Below are 20,142 nucleotides of genomic sequence, written 5' to 3' on the forward strand. Positions count from 1 at the left end.
ATTATAAGTGCAACTTTATCCATAAGCATTCCTTTTAAGGCATTTTCATTGTCCAAATATTTCAACAAGTACATCACGGTTTATATTATAAAATGGGCTCCTTCTGTATTATTAATTCAAGGCTTAAAGAAAAAAACACATCTTAGGACTAAGGGTAGCAGAAAAGAAAAACAAAAAATTCACCACTTTTCTCTTAAGTAACTTAAAATACAAGCCATTTAGCATACATTATTACTCACTGAAATTCCAGATTTGGTACAATATCTTTCACTTCCTGACATAAACTGTTAAGACAGTGCAGGCTGCAATATTTCATTTGTGAGGTGGCTGCAATTCTGTAACATGCACAGTGACTTTTCAATAAGCTCTTACCATGCCTTGCATGAAAGGTGCTACAATACAAACCTGTTTCGTGAACTCTTTGGTAACCACCAGCTCAGAAACTTGGACCAAACATTTCCACTGAAGCTCTTACCCTGTATTTTCAATTCTTCAGTTTTTTTTTGGGGGGGTGGGGGGGAGGGAGTGGATAGGTGGGGCAGGGATTAGGTATAGATTTAGAATAGATAATTAAAGCATGTCAGGCCCCAGTCAGAAAGACCCTGGTTTGTTTCTAGTTGTCCATACCATTTTGCTTGGCAGTAGTTTAAGGAAAAAGAGTGACTTCCTCTAAGTTTGCTTCCAGTGGTATCTTTCGGAGGAAGTGAAATACTCATGTGGTTATTTTCTAGTACTTTCTTGAAATGTTATGAAAAGGGGGATGAATATAATGGAGAATATTCCTACTTTTGCAGTCTCAAGTGTTCCCTTGGTTGCTGCTTTAACTGGCTCTCAGGGGCAGCCTACTCACACTGGGTACTTTATAGGCTGTTAGCATTTTCTCCTTGAAGAAACAATAGGCTGCTTATGTCAGAGGTTCTGGACAGGTCAACCTGTGATATCATTCACCCTCACTGGGCCACCTCCTACTCATTAATTTCAACTTTCAGTAATTGTCCTGGGATGTGTACTAGTTGTGCAAATTAGAAGCTAGTTAGTATGAATCTAAGTTACCCACTTACTGTATTTCAGCTAAAACATAATTTCTATATTTCCATTTATCCACCTAAAAATGAATTTACATTTTTTCCATGCAAGTGTCTCCAGACTGCCATGATGCCCATTATTGATTTGATACTTGAATCTAGGGAGTCATGATGGAGAGAGATTTTTCAAAGTCTAGAGAATAGGTTTTAAATATGTCTGTCATGTAACATTTGTATTTTAGTAAGAATCCTTTGTATTTACATTACATAGCACCTTTCATTCAAGAGTTTAAAAGTGATTTAACTTTATAGCATTATTTGGCGGCAAAACCTAAGGTAATGGTGGTATTTAAGTTAGCAAGTCCAAGTTTGCTAATTTCCTTTTAATCTAGTCAACAATACATCTGTCTTTTCATTAATGGTCTTTCCGAAAGTAGACTTTGAACACAATATTGATACTGACCTACCAAAATAAAAAGATAAATAAATGATAAAGAGAGGAGGAGGGGGTGGGGAAGAGAGAGGAAAGGAGAGGGAGAATACATTTCTCATGGCAGCTGGGTTGGTGATGAAACACACAGTTCATAAGCCCACACCGGAATATGGAATTACTCCAAAAAGTTTTTAGAGCTGGTAATGAACCTAAGAAGCACACTGTTAAAATAAAAAACACAGCGTCTTTCTCATTTTACACCTTTAAGATCCTGGTATTTATGTTAAATAATGAATTTGCCTTAACCAGTATCAATGAATATTTTTGATTTCATAAGAAAATAAAACTGATATAAAATTGAAACTACAAAAAGTGATGTTTCCCTGGGTTAAATTAACTAAATCTACTTTTTTTGTGCTTCTTTCAAATGTTCAAGGTAACAAATGTATACAAATATTTCAAAAGTACCAATAATAGTTAACAACTTTAATGTAATATTATAAAGAAAACAAAAATCTTATTAATAAGTGATAGCCTTAATAATAAATGAGTTCCTGGCAGATCATAGTGTTATTTACATTACTTTTGCCATAAGAAAACTTCTTAAGCAACAGTCAGCTCTCAAGTTAAAAAAACACACATACATAACCCAATACTAAAGAAGGGAAATGAATTAAAATACGACGGCTTTATCTTAGGAATGCCATTTGCTGGAAAATCACCTTACTAAAAAAAGTTTCAGAAAAACACTCAACTTGGATCCACATGTGAATGTTTAGTGTTGCTTATTAGGGAATATGGATAGATTAATATTACTGTAATTTTAATAACTCCTATCATTATGGATTTTTCAGATTTAACTTATAAACCAAATTTCTTTTTCAGTGAATCAAAATAATTGGCTTAAAAAAAAAGAATACCAACACATGCAGTCTGCTAACCAAATAAGGCTCTGGCATGCCAAAACAATGTTCTCAATCTTAATATATAGTACATTCCACAACATACTACAGCATTTAATTTAGATTTACACAACTAAATATAAATGACTAGATTTCAGCTAATATTAGAAGCATTAAGCAAACATGGATAAATTCATAAACAAATGATGAAAGAAGTAGGTTGTTCTTGGAGTACTTCTCGAAACCTCAAACACTTGATCCTTAGCGAGAGAACATCCTTACTCAGCAGACCTTACAAGTACCATGTACAGTACGTCCTAAACCTTCTACAAGTTTTGGCAGTTGACTCCCGTGGTGCTCCTTGATTCAAGGAAGGAATGAAGGTTTGTACTTCTTCCCTGCTCTAGTCACGCAGGACTGTATAAAGTCTCCTTAAAGATTTTAAAAAATGATTTCTAGAGTTGGGTGGCTTGTTACTTCAGAAATAAAGGCTTCATACTGAGAAAATGAAGGACACTTTTCTCTCTGTATTTAGTTGAAAGGTAGAAAGAAGAAAGAAAATATAAGAAAAGCTTGAAGATGAGAGATATAAAATACAGAGCAGCCACGACAAGAACAGCATGCACCAGATATTTCTAAAGAATGAGAATGACAGAAAGTCAGAGACATGTTTTCTTCACGTGGCACTTAGTGTATCCTCAATTACCAAGAACACTATGACAAAGCTGTAGTCCTACCACAAAAAAGAAAAGCCTTCAAACTAAAAAAAGAAATTCCTAGAAGATTACTCACTACTAAAATTAGATTTAAATTGAGGGGAAAATTAATTCTGAAAATTTGCTTCCTGACAAAAAAAATTACAGCAATCAAATAATCTTGCTTTACAAGTAGGACAGAAGTCATGAATGAAGCAAGCAATATTTACATCTGTTAATGCAATATGCACTTGTTCTTATACTTAATGCGGTTAGTTTGTATAAATGAGACTAATCTCATTTACATTTGGAGTAAGAAACTCACCACTTGGCCCACATGTCATGTAGTGGGTAATAGAATTAGGAGCTTTGTTGCTCCCTAGACCTGCTTTTTGAATTTCTGTTTTCTTGTACTTTGTCCACATCTGCAGGAAAAAAGCATTTCATGTTATTTAATCAAAGGTTAAACATGATACAATTTACGAAGATAAGAAACTAAGTAGGGCAAAGCGAAGGAATCTAACTCTGGGGAAAATGTGTTAATCTGATAGACATCTCATTACTCAAAGACTGATTTTTGTATTTTTAAAAGCTATAAATAATATGCTGTTTTATATCAGATAGGTTTACTTATGTTTATTTATTAAATGGTCACATAGTTATAAAGTAAAAAGTAATCTTGCATGCAGTGGCAGAAACATCTACAATGAAAATAACTATTATTTACTAAGAAATCCTAGGCTTGAGGCTTATTTTGCAGGCAAATAATATACCTACTTACATTGTTACAGCTAAAATTGCTTTGGTCGAAAGGGACCCAGTGCTTAATATTGTCTGTTTACAATGTCACACAAATAATATGGGTATAATTTCTAGAATTCTAGGCCAGTAATATAAACTGTAGAGTTTTATCTAAAATTAGGGTATTGAATGTCATATAGTTTTTCAAATAATCCTTTGTGAAGCCAATGGCTATTTAGGGAAATGTCTTAGGACAAAAACATGCAACTACTCAATTGAGTCAGAGTTGCTTTATTTTTGTTAAAAATTTTCTTTATTGGGGGCATTTTATAAGATTTCACTTATAGAAATTATGGCTATATAGTTTTTTTGAGAGATTTTCATGACTCCATAGCTTGTGACAGTTTCTGGATGAAGTTATTCTTAGATAATCATTAAGACACATGGACACGTTATGTATCTGTCACACATGCACAGTGGGTATGTTCTTTTCGAAAATATGCTGTACATATGTAACTCTAGCCATTTGGGTTGGAATACTCCTTTACTGTAAGCATAATTTTGTAAAAAATCAGTTTTTCATATAGCACATGATTTTTCAATGCTTTATATTGAAAAATTTAGCATTTTAAATTTAAGGTATATGTCCAGATTTAATATTTAAAGATTTGAAATGGTTGAGAACTAAAACTTGACTCTGTGTCAAAAAGAAATAATTATTACATTTGCATTATACATGGTCTCCATCTAATCTATTATACCTATATTTACCATTACGTTTTATTACTAGGTTATGAAAAAAAAGGGAACACCAAAAACATTTGAAATGTTAGGACTATGAATCAAATGACAATAAAATAGATTTATATATTCATGCAGAAATATATTAGGTGGTACTAAAAAATATAAAAATTTTCTGGTTACCTGCTCTAGCACTACTTTTAGTAAGAGCTGCCTATGAGAAAAGTATGATCAAAGATATAAAGGGGCCTACTTCCTGAAATGATCTCATGTAAGTACAAGAGGCTTAATTTATAAAGGATACAAATTTCATTCAGCAAAGATTCTCTACAGACTGTTTTCTTTGGTCCAATTAACAACAATTAATATAAAACACATAGTAAATAATAATTTCCTTCCTCTTTAGAAAGTTACATTTCAAAGCATTCCTTTCAAATGCCAGGCTATCATCAAAATATTTAGGCTGAATCAAAACAGCAAAATATTCCAGAGACAGAGCAAAGATATACTCATCCAGAGATAAGTGAATCAGAATTATAAATTTTTATTTTTTATTTTTATTTTACTCTTGGAGATTCAAGTTTAGCTGATTCTGCTTTAACAGGGCAAGATAATTTTAAAGTTTATGACACCGGAGTCAAAGTTAGCAAATATTTCCTCTATCTTAGATGGTTATTTTTTAGCTAAGAGTCATATTTATTCTTAGTTCTAAAATTTGTTCTACTAAAAAAAAAATATCTATTTGTTTAAATGGTTACAAATCCTAATATTTTAACACAATATGCTCATTTTAGAAAATTCTATATTAAGGACAAACATATAATTTAATAATCACTTATAGAATTATAGAAGTAACAATCTTCACCACTTTGTAAACTTCCTACCCTTTTTGATCAGAAGTAAAAATGCAAATTTCCAACACATTGTGTATGACTGGTTTATTTCTCTTTGACCATATATAAAAAAAGAACTGGAAAAACTATGTTAACTGATTCCAATTTAAAAAAGTAATCTTGAAAGAAGATGAAGAAAAGTGCAGAAAAGAAGAATATATACAAATGCTCCTGGTCACTGTATAAGTCACATTTAAACTTGATGGGGTTTTTAAGAATGACACTAACATTGTGAGTATTAATAATGTTTTAAATCTGAACAATTCTAAAAATATAGGCAGTAGTTAATATTTGCTATGTAAAATACTGGGTTATTAACTGTTTCTTTGAAAATAAAACAGGATAGAAGGCAATAATTAAGTGGCAAAAGAAAATGACATCTTTTACATATTTTCCTATACATGTGCAATATGTACTGCACATTCTAGAAATAAAATGAATGAGAGAAAGGGAGGGAAAGGAAGAAAAAGGGGTGAAGGGAAAAAATGAGCATTCTTTTCTGGAAGCAACAAAAGTAAATATGAGTCAGAAACGCTTTCTTGGTAATTAGAGCATGCAACTAACGTGCTTCTAAAAGTAACAGTCTTTTATCAGGCGACAAGAAATGTGAAAGAGGAGCATGTATTGTTAAGGTTTTTAAAGTCATGCAGAAACTGTACAATGCAATTAATATTTCATGCAGACTTTGGTGTGGTTACACATTCACATTCATATACAAGCCATCATATACAGCCAAATACTATGCCACAATGGGAAAATAAAAATATGAATCTAGCCAAACACTTTTCAACAGCAGCTCTTCAAGACAGATTAGAGAGGCAGAGTGCCTATCAAATGACACCAGTATTATACTGTACAGTTCTGATCATACACAACCATATTCATACCAAACAGTTTGATTATCCTCAGAAACCAACAATGCAGCTTCTGTGTCATCAGGACAGAGGCATGCAGGAGTGATAAGAATATTGCTATCTACAGAAGACTGCGTGTTACTGTTACTAGGGTTCTGATGATCAGAAAACTGTTTGTTATCTTTCTGTGTAACTTTATCCAAAGAGGCAGAAGCCTGGTCATTTACTCTGGTGACTGGCCTGGGAGGTAACCCACTTATGTTACTAACTAACTCTGTGTTCAGGGATAAAAATGGCTGAACTGGATGAGCCACAGTAAATGATTCTAGGCTATCTTTAGCTGATATTCTAAATGTATCATTAGATATATTAATAGTGGTAAAAGATTGGTTTAGAAAATGTGACTTTTCTGACGAGTTTCTAGCCTGGACTAGAGGCTCAGGCACTTCTGTAACTAAACCAATTTGTGAATGAGAACCTACAGAATGTGTTGGGCTGTGAAGTGTATGGGAGGACCACTGGTGTAAAGGGTACTCACTAGATGCGGCAGTGATGTTGCTATCAGCAGTAGCTGGTGATGAATCAACTGACATAGGTAGTCTACTGTCCTTGGTCAAAAAATCATGGATGCTTGTCCTTCGGGTAGTTCCTTCGGCAGTAGAGATCACACTGCTTGCACGAGGTAAAGTGGCATAAGGATTACTATCTTTTGATTGTCGTGACAAAGAAGATTCTTTTACTAATTTTATCTTTCCTTGAGTACTCGGTGTAGGTTTTCCTGAAGAGCTAATAAAGTAGGTATCTTCACTCCTTTGAGGAACAGGTCTCACACATTGTTCGGGCTTAGCTGTCCGTCTATCACAGAAATCTCCTGGGGTTTTTCCACTTACTGACCTGGCCAGACCACAGCTAATTGGTTTGCTTTTTCCCAAAAAGTCAGAAGAGACAGACAAACTTTTCATTACTTCATCTAAAAGATTCTCCTGACTTGAGGACTTTATCTGTTAAAAAACAAAGCAGAATAATAAATAGCAGCCATGCTTTTACTTTCCTGGTATATTAGATTGTATAATATAAAGTCGCTAGTATTTCTAAACACTCCTTTACTAAAATAAAAGTTCTAAAGTTCAGTCATAGATATTTAACTTGTAATGCCCATGTAAGTTAAGGTCACCTTTAAAACTAACCTGTATTGAGGTAAGCTTGTTGCTTTCTTCCAAAAACTGTTGTAGAGTAACCACTTCACTTCCAGGGGAACCAGTTTTGACCTTGCGATGTGCTCGACCGTCTAACATTTCAGGCCTTTTGTGCTGGAGCACTGGGCTTGATCTGGTTTGTCTTTTCAAGTACTGGATTGGACTGCTACCACTGCTGGACCAAGCCTCATGATCATGAAGTAGGCTGAATTCTCCACTGCTGTGGCTTTGTGGCCTGCTTTGGATATGAACTGCACCTGCTTTTGGAGTAGATGGTGTGTTAAGAGTTCAATTATAGAAATTAGATGAAAACTTTGTAAGTAGTAAGATTTGTTGACTGGGTTCTTATGAAGCTTTACTTAGAAACCCTTAGTATACTATGCTTATGTTGATCAGTCTAACAATTCCCTGATTATTTTGTCTACCACAGACTTCCTTATTAGTCTACCATTACCTGCTTCCTTATTTAGTCAATTTGGCAAATATAAGCACCATGAAAGCAAAAACTTGCTTTTACCACCATACCCAGAGCCTAAATACATAAAGCAAGCACTTAATGCATTTGATCAGTAAATGAATGAATAAATAAATGAATATTACATTCTTACAAATTCAGGTTAACCATTGAATAACAAGAGATTAGGGATGCTGACCCCTCAGCCCCCCACATATGTTCAAGAATTAACTGTAATTGTAAAACACCTCACAATTTAGAACAAAACATGATTATATGAATATTAAATTATTTCAAAATGCTAAAATCAAAAACTATTCTAAATCCTAAAACTCTAATGCTTTGCCTTTCTATGAACTACTCCTCACTTACAGGTTTCTCTGTTTATCCTTTAATGAATAACCTTAAATTTAAAAAATTTAAATAACAGGCATATAAGGAGAGTGAAATGGAGACATGATGTAATTACTCAGAAATTTCCAAGAATCACAGGGGAAAAGGGGAAGGACTCACATGAACAAGTATAAAGGACACATGGACAATAACTAAGGTGGGGGGCGGAGATGGGAGGGAGGTGGGGAGTACTGGGGGGGCAGGGCTGGGAATACAAGAAAGAAAACTGTACTTGAACAAGAGTTAAAAATTAAAAAAAAAATTTCCAGTAAAATGTAAAATCAAATATATAGTATTTTATTCTTTATTTAATGCCTGACTCATCTGATTGTTCCTGCTTTCCACTGTTGGTATGGTAGCTACTCAGTTGATGTTGAACAACTACAAAGAATGCAAATTAACTAGTTCTGTAAAAATGCTACCTAAAGGTTATGCTATTTGTTAAGGGTACTAATTCGTTTTGATCAAAAGCAAACTGTGCGTAGGCAGAGTGATAAGATAGAAAATGCAACTTTCCATGGTTTCCCAATCACAGACAGTAAAGTAGGTCTTGAAAGAATCTGGCTCAAGTTATGTAACCATTTTATAATAAAATTTTCTTAATTTTTCAAATACTTCCTCACATTTTCAGACTCTTATTTTCCTCCTGGATATACAAATGTAATTATAAAAATTTAAAAAAAACCTCCCTCCTTGAAATCATATTTTTGAGATCGTAGTAACAAAGTCATAGTATTAATGATAAAACTAAATGTAAACAAAAAGATTTTACAATACAAAAAGCAAAAGAACAAATCCACTCACTATCATTTGACAATTCTGGACTGTAGAGAATAGTATTTTAATAAACTTTTATAATCTACTAAATAATTACAGAATCTGAGTAGGCAGTATTCCTTTAAGGAAAAAGGTATTAGTCCAGGCTTCCAAACATTACATAAAAACCTTACCCTGGAATGCACATTTAAATTCAGGGGAAAATTTTGAAATAATTCTTAGATGAGTTATATGCATCCACTTGGGTCTTGCAACATATGTATAAACACACAACTGCCTTATCAAATTAGAAAATATTTCCCCTTATTTCATGGATAAATTAAGTATTTCTAAAACACTTTGTGTAATGACTTCAATGCACATGTATCATAAAAAAAATTAAGCACACCATTTTAACGACAAAGACAAAACAATAAAATAGACCTACAGATATTTTAAAGTATAAAGATTATAATAAAAGTATTTTATGTGAAAGATGAAAAATGGAAACCAAAATAACTGCTCCTGTTTTTACATTTATATACATTGAAATACATATGTATTACAATGTTAAAAGTATAAGATATTCCAAGGAACTATATTCCAAACATAGATGATTTGGATTTCATACTCTACCCCAGGAACTTAACCAATCTCCCTTTTAAATATGGAAATGGATGGAGCACATTAATAAATTTACCTACAGCATACCTTTGACTTCATGAAGTGAAGCATTATTATTGCTATTGCTAGTGGATGTTCTGCCACTATCAAGGCTGGCTGGTCTTGAGGCTAAATGAAAAAATCAGGAGACAGTGTGATAAAACTTCCAGCTGCTGACACTGAACTTTTACATTCTGACCACAGAATGCTTTGAGGAAGTAATTGTGCACACTTTTACATGCTGAGCATGCCCACAGACAGCTGAATCATATAGATTAGAGAGTAAAGACATTTACACACAGTTCAGTAAGACACTTTAGAAGAGGATGCTTCTGAAACAACAGTTGAAATTCAAAGAAAAAAAGATAAAGTACATATTTAGATTTGAATATGATTTCTAGATAGATACCAGGACTGTTTCAGAGAGTGGGTGACATGACAAAAAAAGTGCTAGTGATTAGGTCACTTACAACAGATCGGACAAGGAACCCCGCACATTGCAGAGATGCCACAAACTGGAGAAATATGGGCGTCTGCAGTTAATGTCTTATAGCTCTATCCTTAACAAGGGAAACAACTGCACAGTTAACATGGCCCTCTCCTAGTTCTTAAAATCCTACTACAAATGGCATTCCTTTAACATGTTATCCATTTATTGTTATTAAGTTATTTTGGTAAGGTATGATTTTCCAGATTGCAATTTAAAAACCTGAAATGCTTAACACTAGAGAAAATGTGGTTTCTTAGAGTTTATCCTTTACCAAAGTAAATATGTTTTAAACCAATGGTAAAAATAACTCATAACTTTAAACTTATACCAAAATGGCATCAAATTACCATTAAGTGTTGTATTGGCATATTTTATAAGTAACCTTGACTAAAATACATACTATTTACCTGAAGCAGTAATTTAGAAGAGAGTATCATCAGGTTTTAAGAAATGGCAGAGGTCTGACATGCAGGCTAAATAAAACATGCTTGCGGGCAACGGACACTCATAGATTTAATGCGACATTCTACATGTATTACATACTCTCTAAATAAAGTTCATATCTTACCATGAACTCTTGATCCCGTACTAGAATCATCACTAATACCTTGTGGACTTATATCTTCAAAGGATGTAGTATCTACATGAAATAGCAAAATGGATATAAAAATATTTTTTAACAAAAGAAACCCATAAAATTTTATTTACACAGAATATGGAAATTCTTTTTCAATCATATAATAATACATCTTGATTTAACATATTTCATAGACTCAGTCAAAAACTGGAACTAGGATAAAGAAACAGAATAGCTCTGATGAGAATTTACTTGCTTAGGGAAATACCAGAAGCAATGAAACAGTCTTCGTGACCCTGCAAAGCAAAGCAAGAGCCTGGGTTGTTCCACATGGTTTTCTCTGTTTGAAGTTGTAGTGTTTTCAGGTTTTTTGTTTTTTATGTTAAAAAGCTTTCCTCTTCCTTTTCTTGTTATTTCTTTAGCTGTTTATTATGAAAGGCCTAAGAAAGATTTTAATTATTTGTATGTTTTAAATTTTTGAAATGATTTGAAAACTTCCTCAAATCAAAACCAGATTGTTTTAATAATTATTTCAGGTTGCTGCTGTCAAAAAAAGTACACATGGGAAAGTGAAATTAAAATTCCTGTTGCCAATAGTTACACAACAGTGCAAATAGCAGACAGCCTATACCTTTATTATTAACCAACTGCTTGGATCTGAAGCCTGTAGAAGAGTTGACAGTTGAAAAGTTGATAGCCGTAGTAGAGAAGGCCATAGCTCCCAATTCTTTTCTCCTTTTACCCGTTGAAATATCATCAGGAACCTCCAAATTCTCAGTACTACCTGTCCACTGTCCTCCTGCTAGGACCATGGACTGCACCAGGTCATTCATGGCTGGGATGCAAATGAAAGCAAATGAATCAGCATGGTTAATGTTTTTGCTCTTATTTCTCTTTTGTATCATAAATGTTTCCCCCCCTATGGATTAATGCAAGTGAAAATAAAAAACTATAAACACGTCATTTGAATTATGACATGCATTCAGCTGAGTGAAATGATGAGGCCAAAGGCTGATAAATTTCAGTAAATATTTTTATCCCATCTCCACCCCCTTTAAAGATAGGAAAAGGAATTTTACACTGTACAACTGCCATGCTTTTGTGCAGTGATGTGTACTATAATTAGAAGCCTTCATAATATGGTTTCATGGTGACAAAAAATGGAATGAATAAACGTTAAGATGGAGAGCAGATCTTATAGAGCATCATTATTGAAAATGATAGAGTCCTTGGTCAGAGCAGGTTACTGAAGAAATTATTCATTTTATGAATCAAGTAAGTGTACCATTCAATAAAAACCTGAAAGAGATGACAGTCAAGTGACCAACATTTAATGTGATTATATAATTACCCATTCCACTTAAAAAAGGGAAAACCAGAGCATTATTATATAAAGAATGACAAACATGTTTAAGGGTTACAGGCCATTTTATTTATTTGTTTGTTTGTTTATTTATTCATTCATTCTAGTTCATTAAGAAAATAAATTCCTAATGCTAAATGTTTTGTTATATTTTCTTCAAGTAAATTTCTTTGGGAAAAAGTCTCTATGGCATGAAAAATAACTTTTTTCCTGCCAACTTTTAGAAAGCACTGGAAAATTACAAGTGTATTATTACATGTATGACTAAACATGCATGTATATGTATGGATCAGTGAACATACATATAATGCAAATTCAGTGCCAGTTTTGAAAAAAAGAATTCTTCCAGCTCCTTGTATTAGAGGAAGACTGTACTTTGTAAAATAAGAAAATTGGCACAGTCCAGAGAAAGGTTAGTGACAAATTAGTAATGGAAGCCAATACAGTCAATTGAAAGAAGCTGTACTGTCATAAAGTCTTACACATGGAACGGCGGTAGCAGGCCTTCATTTTGTCTTTATCCTTCGGTCTGTTCCTCAAAAAGGGCAGTCTTTTCAGTGCAACCACTTTAATGTCAGAGCATGAGGAAAAACAGAAACAGAAAAATGAAAGAAAAAAGGGAGAAGAACAGATGGGAGTTAAATGTTGAAATTAAGGACAGAAATGAATGTTTGAGTTTCAGCTTATGTATGCTATCCTAAAACTAATATTCTTGGGCTGCTGAGTGACAATGAAATATGAAATAAGCACTCTGATACTTTAAAATACTTGGGAAAGCACCAGACAATGATGAGGAACATATACTTTGAAAGCCTAGATTAGCTAAAGTCCTATAAATACAAGAACTGGTTAGAATTATTTAGGGAACAATTTTCCTGGTTAAGTTATAAATGAAACCTTTATATCAGGGCTATTGGTGGGCCACAGAGTATATGTGATGAAAATGTAAAAGGCTTTTCAGTCCTTTATGTTCTTTATATTATTAGGTTTTATGGAAAGAATAATTTACGCAAGTACACATTCTATTAAGAGTACTTTTAGTATACATAAACAAAAACTAGAATGCCCAAGGGATGTTTAAAATAATCTAAAAACTTCCATTAATAAAGAAATAGGCAATTACTTCTTGCTTTAAACTAAATTCTGGTGCATTATTTAGTAGCACCATGAAAAATTATATTCTTTTTGAACAAAATCTTTCAAAAGATGAAATGAACAATAACATTAAATTTCATAATACAAACAATTGTTTGGAGAAAGAGAAAATAAAGTCCTTTGACAGTAGTAATAAGTGCTAGCTGTAAGTCCTAGTAAGGCTAAAATATAAGAAGGCACCCGAAAACAAGCAAAAATGTCAAAAATTATGTATATATTACATTTTTAGATATTTTGAAGGTGAGGTTATTCAAAAGTCAAAGAGCACTATGCAAAAAATTTTGGGGAATAAAAATGAGGGCAATAACTCCAGTAGGAGTCATTAGCACAAAAACAAGTAAGTTCACTAGAATCACTAACTTTCTTAAACTCTACTTTAGTAAGATTTGAATTTAAAAAAATGTTATACCTTTTTGGAAGTGCAATTTAGAAGCTAGGGAAACAACTTGCAAACATAAAAACATGACTTAAAAACATATTGTAACAGCCTAAATAACTATGCTCTTTCTCAGGGTTTGCTGTTATCTTGTAAATAATCAAAGCTCTTTGATGAACTGACAAGAATCATTAATTAAGAGAATGCAATGTGCATATAGCTATTTAATGTATTCATTTGATTGCTATCAGGAATAGTCATGATTAAGCTTTTAATTTGACCTATTTCTTTTCTAGCTTTATAAAACAGCTATTTTAAATGGTTAAAAAGAAATGAACTGAAAGTGATGTAAAAATGGACACTTCGCTAAAACAAAGCCGAGTGGTTGCAGCATGCACATACTATCTTATGTACTTTCTTTGTGTTCCAAAGACGGCTTTACTGACAGCCAGGCGCTCTTCCAAAAGGGACAGGATAAAAGGAGTTTCAATTTGCCAGTGGTAGAATGTGACCCTTCTTATGGCAATTAGTTTTTAGGTACGCAATGTTCTTTTCCCAAACCATACTGAAATTAAGGGAACACTGCCACTGCTGGGTTTTGTATTTCAAACTTTCAAAAACTGAGTATTTGTAGGAAAGGAGAATATTATTTCCTTCTGATTCTTATTTTGGAGGTTTCAGTAGATGGGTGGGGTGAAAGTAGGTTTACAGTTGTTAGAATAGAAAATAATACAATAATTGATAAATAACAATATAAGAATAAACTTTCACGTACTCACAACTTACACTTACTTTTACCCCACTCTGTATTTAAAACAAACAAGATAGCCTCAGAAACAACTGTTATGCCCTTCTTTGTGATGTTCTCATATCTAAATTGAAATTTCTTCCTTTAATTAAAAAATTTAAGTATACCTATTACCATCTTTTATTTAATAAAATTTGAGGTATTCTCAAACTTACGAAAAACTTGATGAGCTTCCTACAACAATACTCAGAGGTTTCCTGTAGATTTATTTGGCTGACAAGACTGGTAACAAAAGACCCAGGTGAACAATAATCTTATGTGGGGATACAGAATTAAACAACTTTCTTGAGCCTACTACATATTAATACTACATATAATTTTTTTGAGTGCTTTGACAGTTGCCCATATAAAGAGTCTACTCCTAGGGGAAGTAGAGTAGCTGTTTTTGCCTGCTTTTTACTTCAAAAGAATAGTAGTGAAATTTTTATATATACAAATGTATTTTTAAAATTTAGTGACTGTGGTGATAGAGTGAGTGCACTCAAAGTATACCATTTACCTATTTTATAAGAACAGTAGTAGTCAACTTCCTGGACTTATGCAAAGGGTCTAACATTGGATTCTTTTCTTTCTCTTAAAATACACTTCTTTAGGCTTTTAGTTTGCTCTTGCTGTTTAGCTAAATACACTAGTAATGAAATTAAGAAATTGTGAATTATGTTGGATACATTATATGTGATACTTCTATATTTGTAAAATATTGAAACATTTTAATTGGCATAGCTTAATATTAAAATATTAAAAGTAAAATACTAAATCAAAGTTTATACACAAATTTATCTCATCTATTTTAATCAATCCTTTATCAAACACTCCTTTACTCAATAATTTTCATAACCTTCAATTATTTCTAAATCTTTTAACAGCATTCTCTTCAAATTCATACCTGTTTCTTTGCTTTCCCCAATGTAACTTTGTTCCACTTTGATACCAAAGTATGAATAAAATCTCTTTATAAGATGACTTATTATTCTAATTATAAAAATGAGCTCTTGTAAATACTTTTCACTTGGTTCTCATAATCACCCTGTTAAGTACGACACAAAGGTAAAACACTTACCCACAATTAACAGAACTAGCACGTGGCAGAGGTATTCTGGCTCTTATTTCAATGTTCTTTCTACACTATTTTACCTCTAATCAAATGACGGTATCTCTGTTTATGAGATATATTTAAATACACAATATAGAAAATCATGTGGTTATGCATTATTATAGTGTGCAATACATTTTAGAACTGTATGGAGTTAAAAAGAAATGCATTACTTAGACTGTTCTCTCAATGGACTGTTGAAGTTATATTAAAAAAGCCTTTGGCAAGAATTCTAAATCAATATTAGACATCACAAATATTTAAAGAGTTTAAGCACTCACTGCTGCTTTTCTTGGTCCCCAAAGTTTGGCCATCTTCTAGAGAATTTGAACCTACTGAAGAACTATCTTGACTGTCTTGATGGGGGAGTTGAAGAAACCCTTCACTGGAGTCCGAGCGGGTAGGTGTTAATGTTAGAGATTTCTGACGTTCCCGATTAATATCCTTCTTAGACTTTATCAATTTTCTCATTTTTAGAGTAATCCAGTTGCCTCTCCTGATAGAATAATTTAAAAAGTTCTTCTCAGTCTAACATTCAACTTATAAATCCTTCACAAAATTAGAAGTTTAAAATATAACTTTCTTTTTCCAGAATAAAAATGAGTTAACATTTGGTTAATGATACCTTCTGGGAGGAGATGGCTCATAAAATTTGTATTGATCCATAATTTTCTCTTCTAATTTCTCCTTTTGCCGTCTTAATTCATTTAATTTATCACTATAAAATAAAAATTAAAATTTAGGACATGCATCATATTTTGTACAGTTATAAATGTCATTCTGCAACTATGCTCTAACTTCCCCCCCAAACATGAACAAATACAGAAACCACAGTTGACAACTAAGAATTTATTAGGCAGTAACAATAGATTTTTTTCCAAGTTTCTCCTTTTCTTTAAAGTTACAACCTAATTAAATTAAAAAAAGTAGGATTTAAAGTTTCCATTCTTTAATAGGATGTTTGAAAAAATTTTCTGTGTTACAATCTCACTGTGACAAAGGAATTCTCTTAACATCTTTTTATAGCTATTAAACAATATTACATCAATACCGACTTTCCCCCTATTTTCAGAATGAAGGTTAGTTTATTATGTTATATAGGCAAAAAATTCAAATAGATAGTTTGCTTATAATTACAAATATAATAAATAATCTTACAACTGCATCTTCATGCAAACTAATTTTTTTCCTTTGTGGCAGAATTATTTAGGCTTAATTTACTTGCAGAGAATTATTTCTTGCCTTCAGAATGTATGAATATACTACTTTCACCACATCTCATTTTTATGTTTTTGGTTGTATATATAATATAGAGAAAAAGCACAGATCACAGACTACAATAAAAGTAAAATGAACTATATAAAATCTGTGATGCCAAAGAATACTACAAACATTTAGTAATCATTTACAATGAGGAAGGCGTGAGGTGATATAAAGATGAATAATAAGTAGTTCAGCTCTGCTTGTAATAGAGAGAAATGTTATGTACATAAATGACTATTATAATCCAAGGCAGCAGTGGTGCAGAATAAAAGTACTGTGGAAATAAAATAGGAATTTATAAAAGGAAAAATATTTCTATCTTAAATGATCAAAGAAAAGTCTCATGAAAAAGAACAAGGCGATATTAGATAGACTGAAAAGGAATGACAAGAATGCTAAATTTAGCAGTTTATAGCTGAGGGGAAGTAGTGAGGGAGTTTGGGGTTACAATTTTGCTCAGTAGCAAACCAGAATTATTGAAGGTTTCATTAAAAAACAACATTATAAAATCTTTGTTTTAGGTACTTTAATTCAATGATAGAGTATGATGTATCAAAAAGGATGAAGGTAAAGGAAGCATTCATGGACAGTCTAGTGGCTAATGGATAGTCTAGTTGGAGATATGGTTGAATTAGGGTAGTGGGAACTGGAAGAAACTGATTTGAGAGAGTACATGGAAGATGCTTTGTGAACAGAAGTTGCCAACAAGTTAAACCACAGCACAAATAGCCTAAACCTCCCAATTCTTTTCTCCTTTTCCCTGTTGAAATATCATCAGGAACCTCCAAATTCTCAGTACTACCTGTTCTTTGTCACCCCTGCTAGGACCATAGGGCACAGGCATTCATGCAAAAATGTCTCACATGCAAGATGGATATTTTAATTTAAATTTAATAAGTTAGGATAGACACTAATATTTTTAAGTCAATATATAGATACAATTACTGAAACCCTGGAAATGGATTAGTCACCAAGGCTCAGAATATTAAGAGGATAAAGCTTTGGATAATACCCCTGCTTAAGAGATAGGAAATTCAAACACCAAGAGTTTTATATATACTCACTGCTTAAGCTAAAATACATCCTATGGCATAGAGTAAAGGTGTATACATACTCCTGAAAGAATTGAAGGTGTAATGCAAAGTGACCAGCGAAAAATGCGAAATTTCTTGGAAGTTTTGTATTTACCTTAAAAGTTCATGCAAGCTCTACTTTTGCTTCATGATATATCTGTGTATTAATACACACATAATTTTCCCTGCCCTAAATTTTATAATAAAACTAATACTTCAAAAAATGTATCATGTATCCTGGGGTTTCATATATGTCCTGGCTCACCATCATGTACATCATGATATTACTTCACTTAGTGCTTAGGATAACTCTAGAAGTAGGCATTGTACCTCTGTTCTAAAACCAGTGATCAAAGAAATGAAGTAAATATAGTCACATAACTAGTGACAGGAAGAATTCAGATTTGAATTTTAGAGCTGTCTGATTTGAATATCTGTGCTTTCTATTTTACTATGGTGCTTCCCATTTAGTGACAAGGGGAAGAGAAGAATTTAGCAAAAGTGGGTCATGGTGTAATACAAAGACTATACACTTGAGCTGCCCAGGCCCAAATCCACATTTTATCAGATTCTTCCACTCAGTGGAGGCACAACTTACCAATATTAAGCCCTGTCAATTCTATTTCTCACATTTCTCTTGTATCAGATCCCAAATACCACCACTTGTGAATTATTTTTCATTAGATTATTGTACAGCTTTCATAAAACTTACTTCTTGTCTCTATTCTCAGAATCTCCAATCCATAGTCAAAAATGCCACCCATTTTTTAAATGCACATATGATCATATTATTTCCTTTTTCAAATTTTTCAGCTATTCCTTTGTATGGCATAAAAAAACCTTTGTGAAGTGACTCCTGAGTGTTTACCCACTTCTCTGCTGCTGCTCCTTCCTCAATTTTTCTCCAGCAAGAAAAACTATTTTTTAGATCCCATACCACACCATTGTATACTTTCATCACACTGCTGTATTTTGTATTTGCTGCTGTATTGGCCTTGTATGCCTCCTCAGGTGAACTCCTATTGAACCCTAAAGTCTCAGCTCTGGCAACCGACTTTGCAAAGTCTCCACCTTGCCTCTCTCAGACTAAGTATGCTATATTTCTATGGCCTCCTACACATACCTCCATAATGACAACTATTTGTATTTCTCACTTTATATTACTAGTTCCTTAAGAGCAGCACTCATGTTTTCCTGTTAGTATTTCTGATTATTAGCACAGAGCCTGGAACATAAGAATTCAAAAACTGTATGTTAAAATAATAATAATGTTAAAAATGAGCATTGAGCTTTCTCTGCCACCAGAAATTGCACTTACAAAACCATGAATAATATTTCAGAGCGCAAAATTATTTGGTACCTACATATACTGTCTTTGTTCAACATGAAAAAGATCCTTGCTTTCCATGTTCTGTTCCAACAGTGTTCTGTTCTGTAGCATTAATGTCTGAATTTGATCTAGTAGATGTCGATTTTCTTCTTCTAAATTTCCTTTAAGTTGGCTTAGCAGCTGTTTAAACATAAACATTTATTTTTTTAAATATCAGCATTTGCATTTAACATAAATCACCCAAAACATCTGAAAAATAAAGTATTTCACAGACCTATGTCTCCCACTAACTGAAAAATTAGATGGCCACATTTTGTTTGAATGTGATTAGTAACAATGACAGTTTAAGAACTGGGTTATGTGCTGTACATATATATTTTCATAATTCTCACAAATACTTGGTTTAACATAAATAAGTTACTAGTTCCAAAAGCTTTCTTTGAAGTTGTTTAACTTATAGTCTGAAAGCTAGATTCAAACCTCTGGCCTTCTGTTTAAGTAATTATGAAACATTGGACAAATCAGTTAATTTTCTGAGCTTCAATGACCTCATGTACAAAATGAGGATAATAATTTACACCCTGCAAGATTTTTTAAAAGGTTAAATAATATATGTAAAACATCTGGTGTCATGCCTATGGCATACAACAGATATTTAGTAAATTCATTCTTCCTCCAAGCACTGTTTTCCAGGGACCTTAAAGGTCTGTATATACTTTCTGTGGCATGAACAAAGGAGTCAGGTGATCTTGTCAATGATTGGTATTGCCAGCTCATATCCCTGGTTGCTGGGCTGTTGGCAGCACTGGGCTGCTGCTTCTCGGTAGTAAAGAGGAAGTAGAAGGAAATATGCTTTAGTTAGGCCAGA

At 32.9% G+C, this 20,142-nt stretch overlaps 1 protein-coding gene across 10 annotated transcripts in view; it reads right to left on the reverse strand.

Annotated features, from left to right (window-relative positions):
* Positions 1–42: 42 nt before the first annotated feature.
* The window catches only part of CCDC88A (coiled-coil and HOOK domain protein 88A), a 132,331-nt gene continuing 112,231 nt past the window's right edge, over positions 43–20,142 (reverse strand). For 2 of the 10 annotated variants that reach the window (XM_037047941.1, XM_037047940.1), the window contains exons 23-33: positions 19,309–19,454; positions 16,234–16,326; positions 15,890–16,104; positions 12,659–12,742; positions 11,445–11,648; positions 10,805–10,876; positions 9,795–9,875; positions 7,472–7,740; positions 6,823–7,285; positions 3,381–3,480; positions 43–2,885 (exon numbers count right to left, since the gene is read on the reverse strand). In XM_037047941.1, the coding sequence (XP_036903836.1) occupies positions 3,416–3,480; positions 6,823–7,285; positions 7,472–7,740; positions 9,795–9,875; positions 10,805–10,876; positions 11,445–11,648; positions 12,659–12,742; positions 15,890–16,104; positions 16,234–16,326; positions 19,309–19,454 (1,692 nt within the window). In that variant the 3' untranslated portion in view covers positions 43–2,885; positions 3,381–3,415. Of the gene's footprint in view, positions 2,886–3,380; positions 3,481–3,521; positions 7,286–7,471; positions 7,741–9,794; positions 9,876–10,804; positions 10,877–11,444; positions 11,649–12,658; positions 12,743–15,889; positions 16,105–16,233; positions 16,327–19,308; positions 19,455–20,142 lie in introns of those variants that run through there. The other 8 variants (XM_037047942.1, XM_037047934.1, XM_037047935.1 and 5 more) reach the window with 8 other exon arrangements.

This window comes from Sturnira hondurensis, unplaced genomic scaffold (assembly GCF_014824575.4).
Source record: "Sturnira hondurensis isolate 20B ecotype Veracruz unplaced genomic scaffold, ASM1482457v3 Scaffold0006413, whole genome shotgun sequence".
NCBI classification, from domain to species: domain Eukaryota; kingdom Metazoa; phylum Chordata; class Mammalia; order Chiroptera; family Phyllostomidae; genus Sturnira; species Sturnira hondurensis.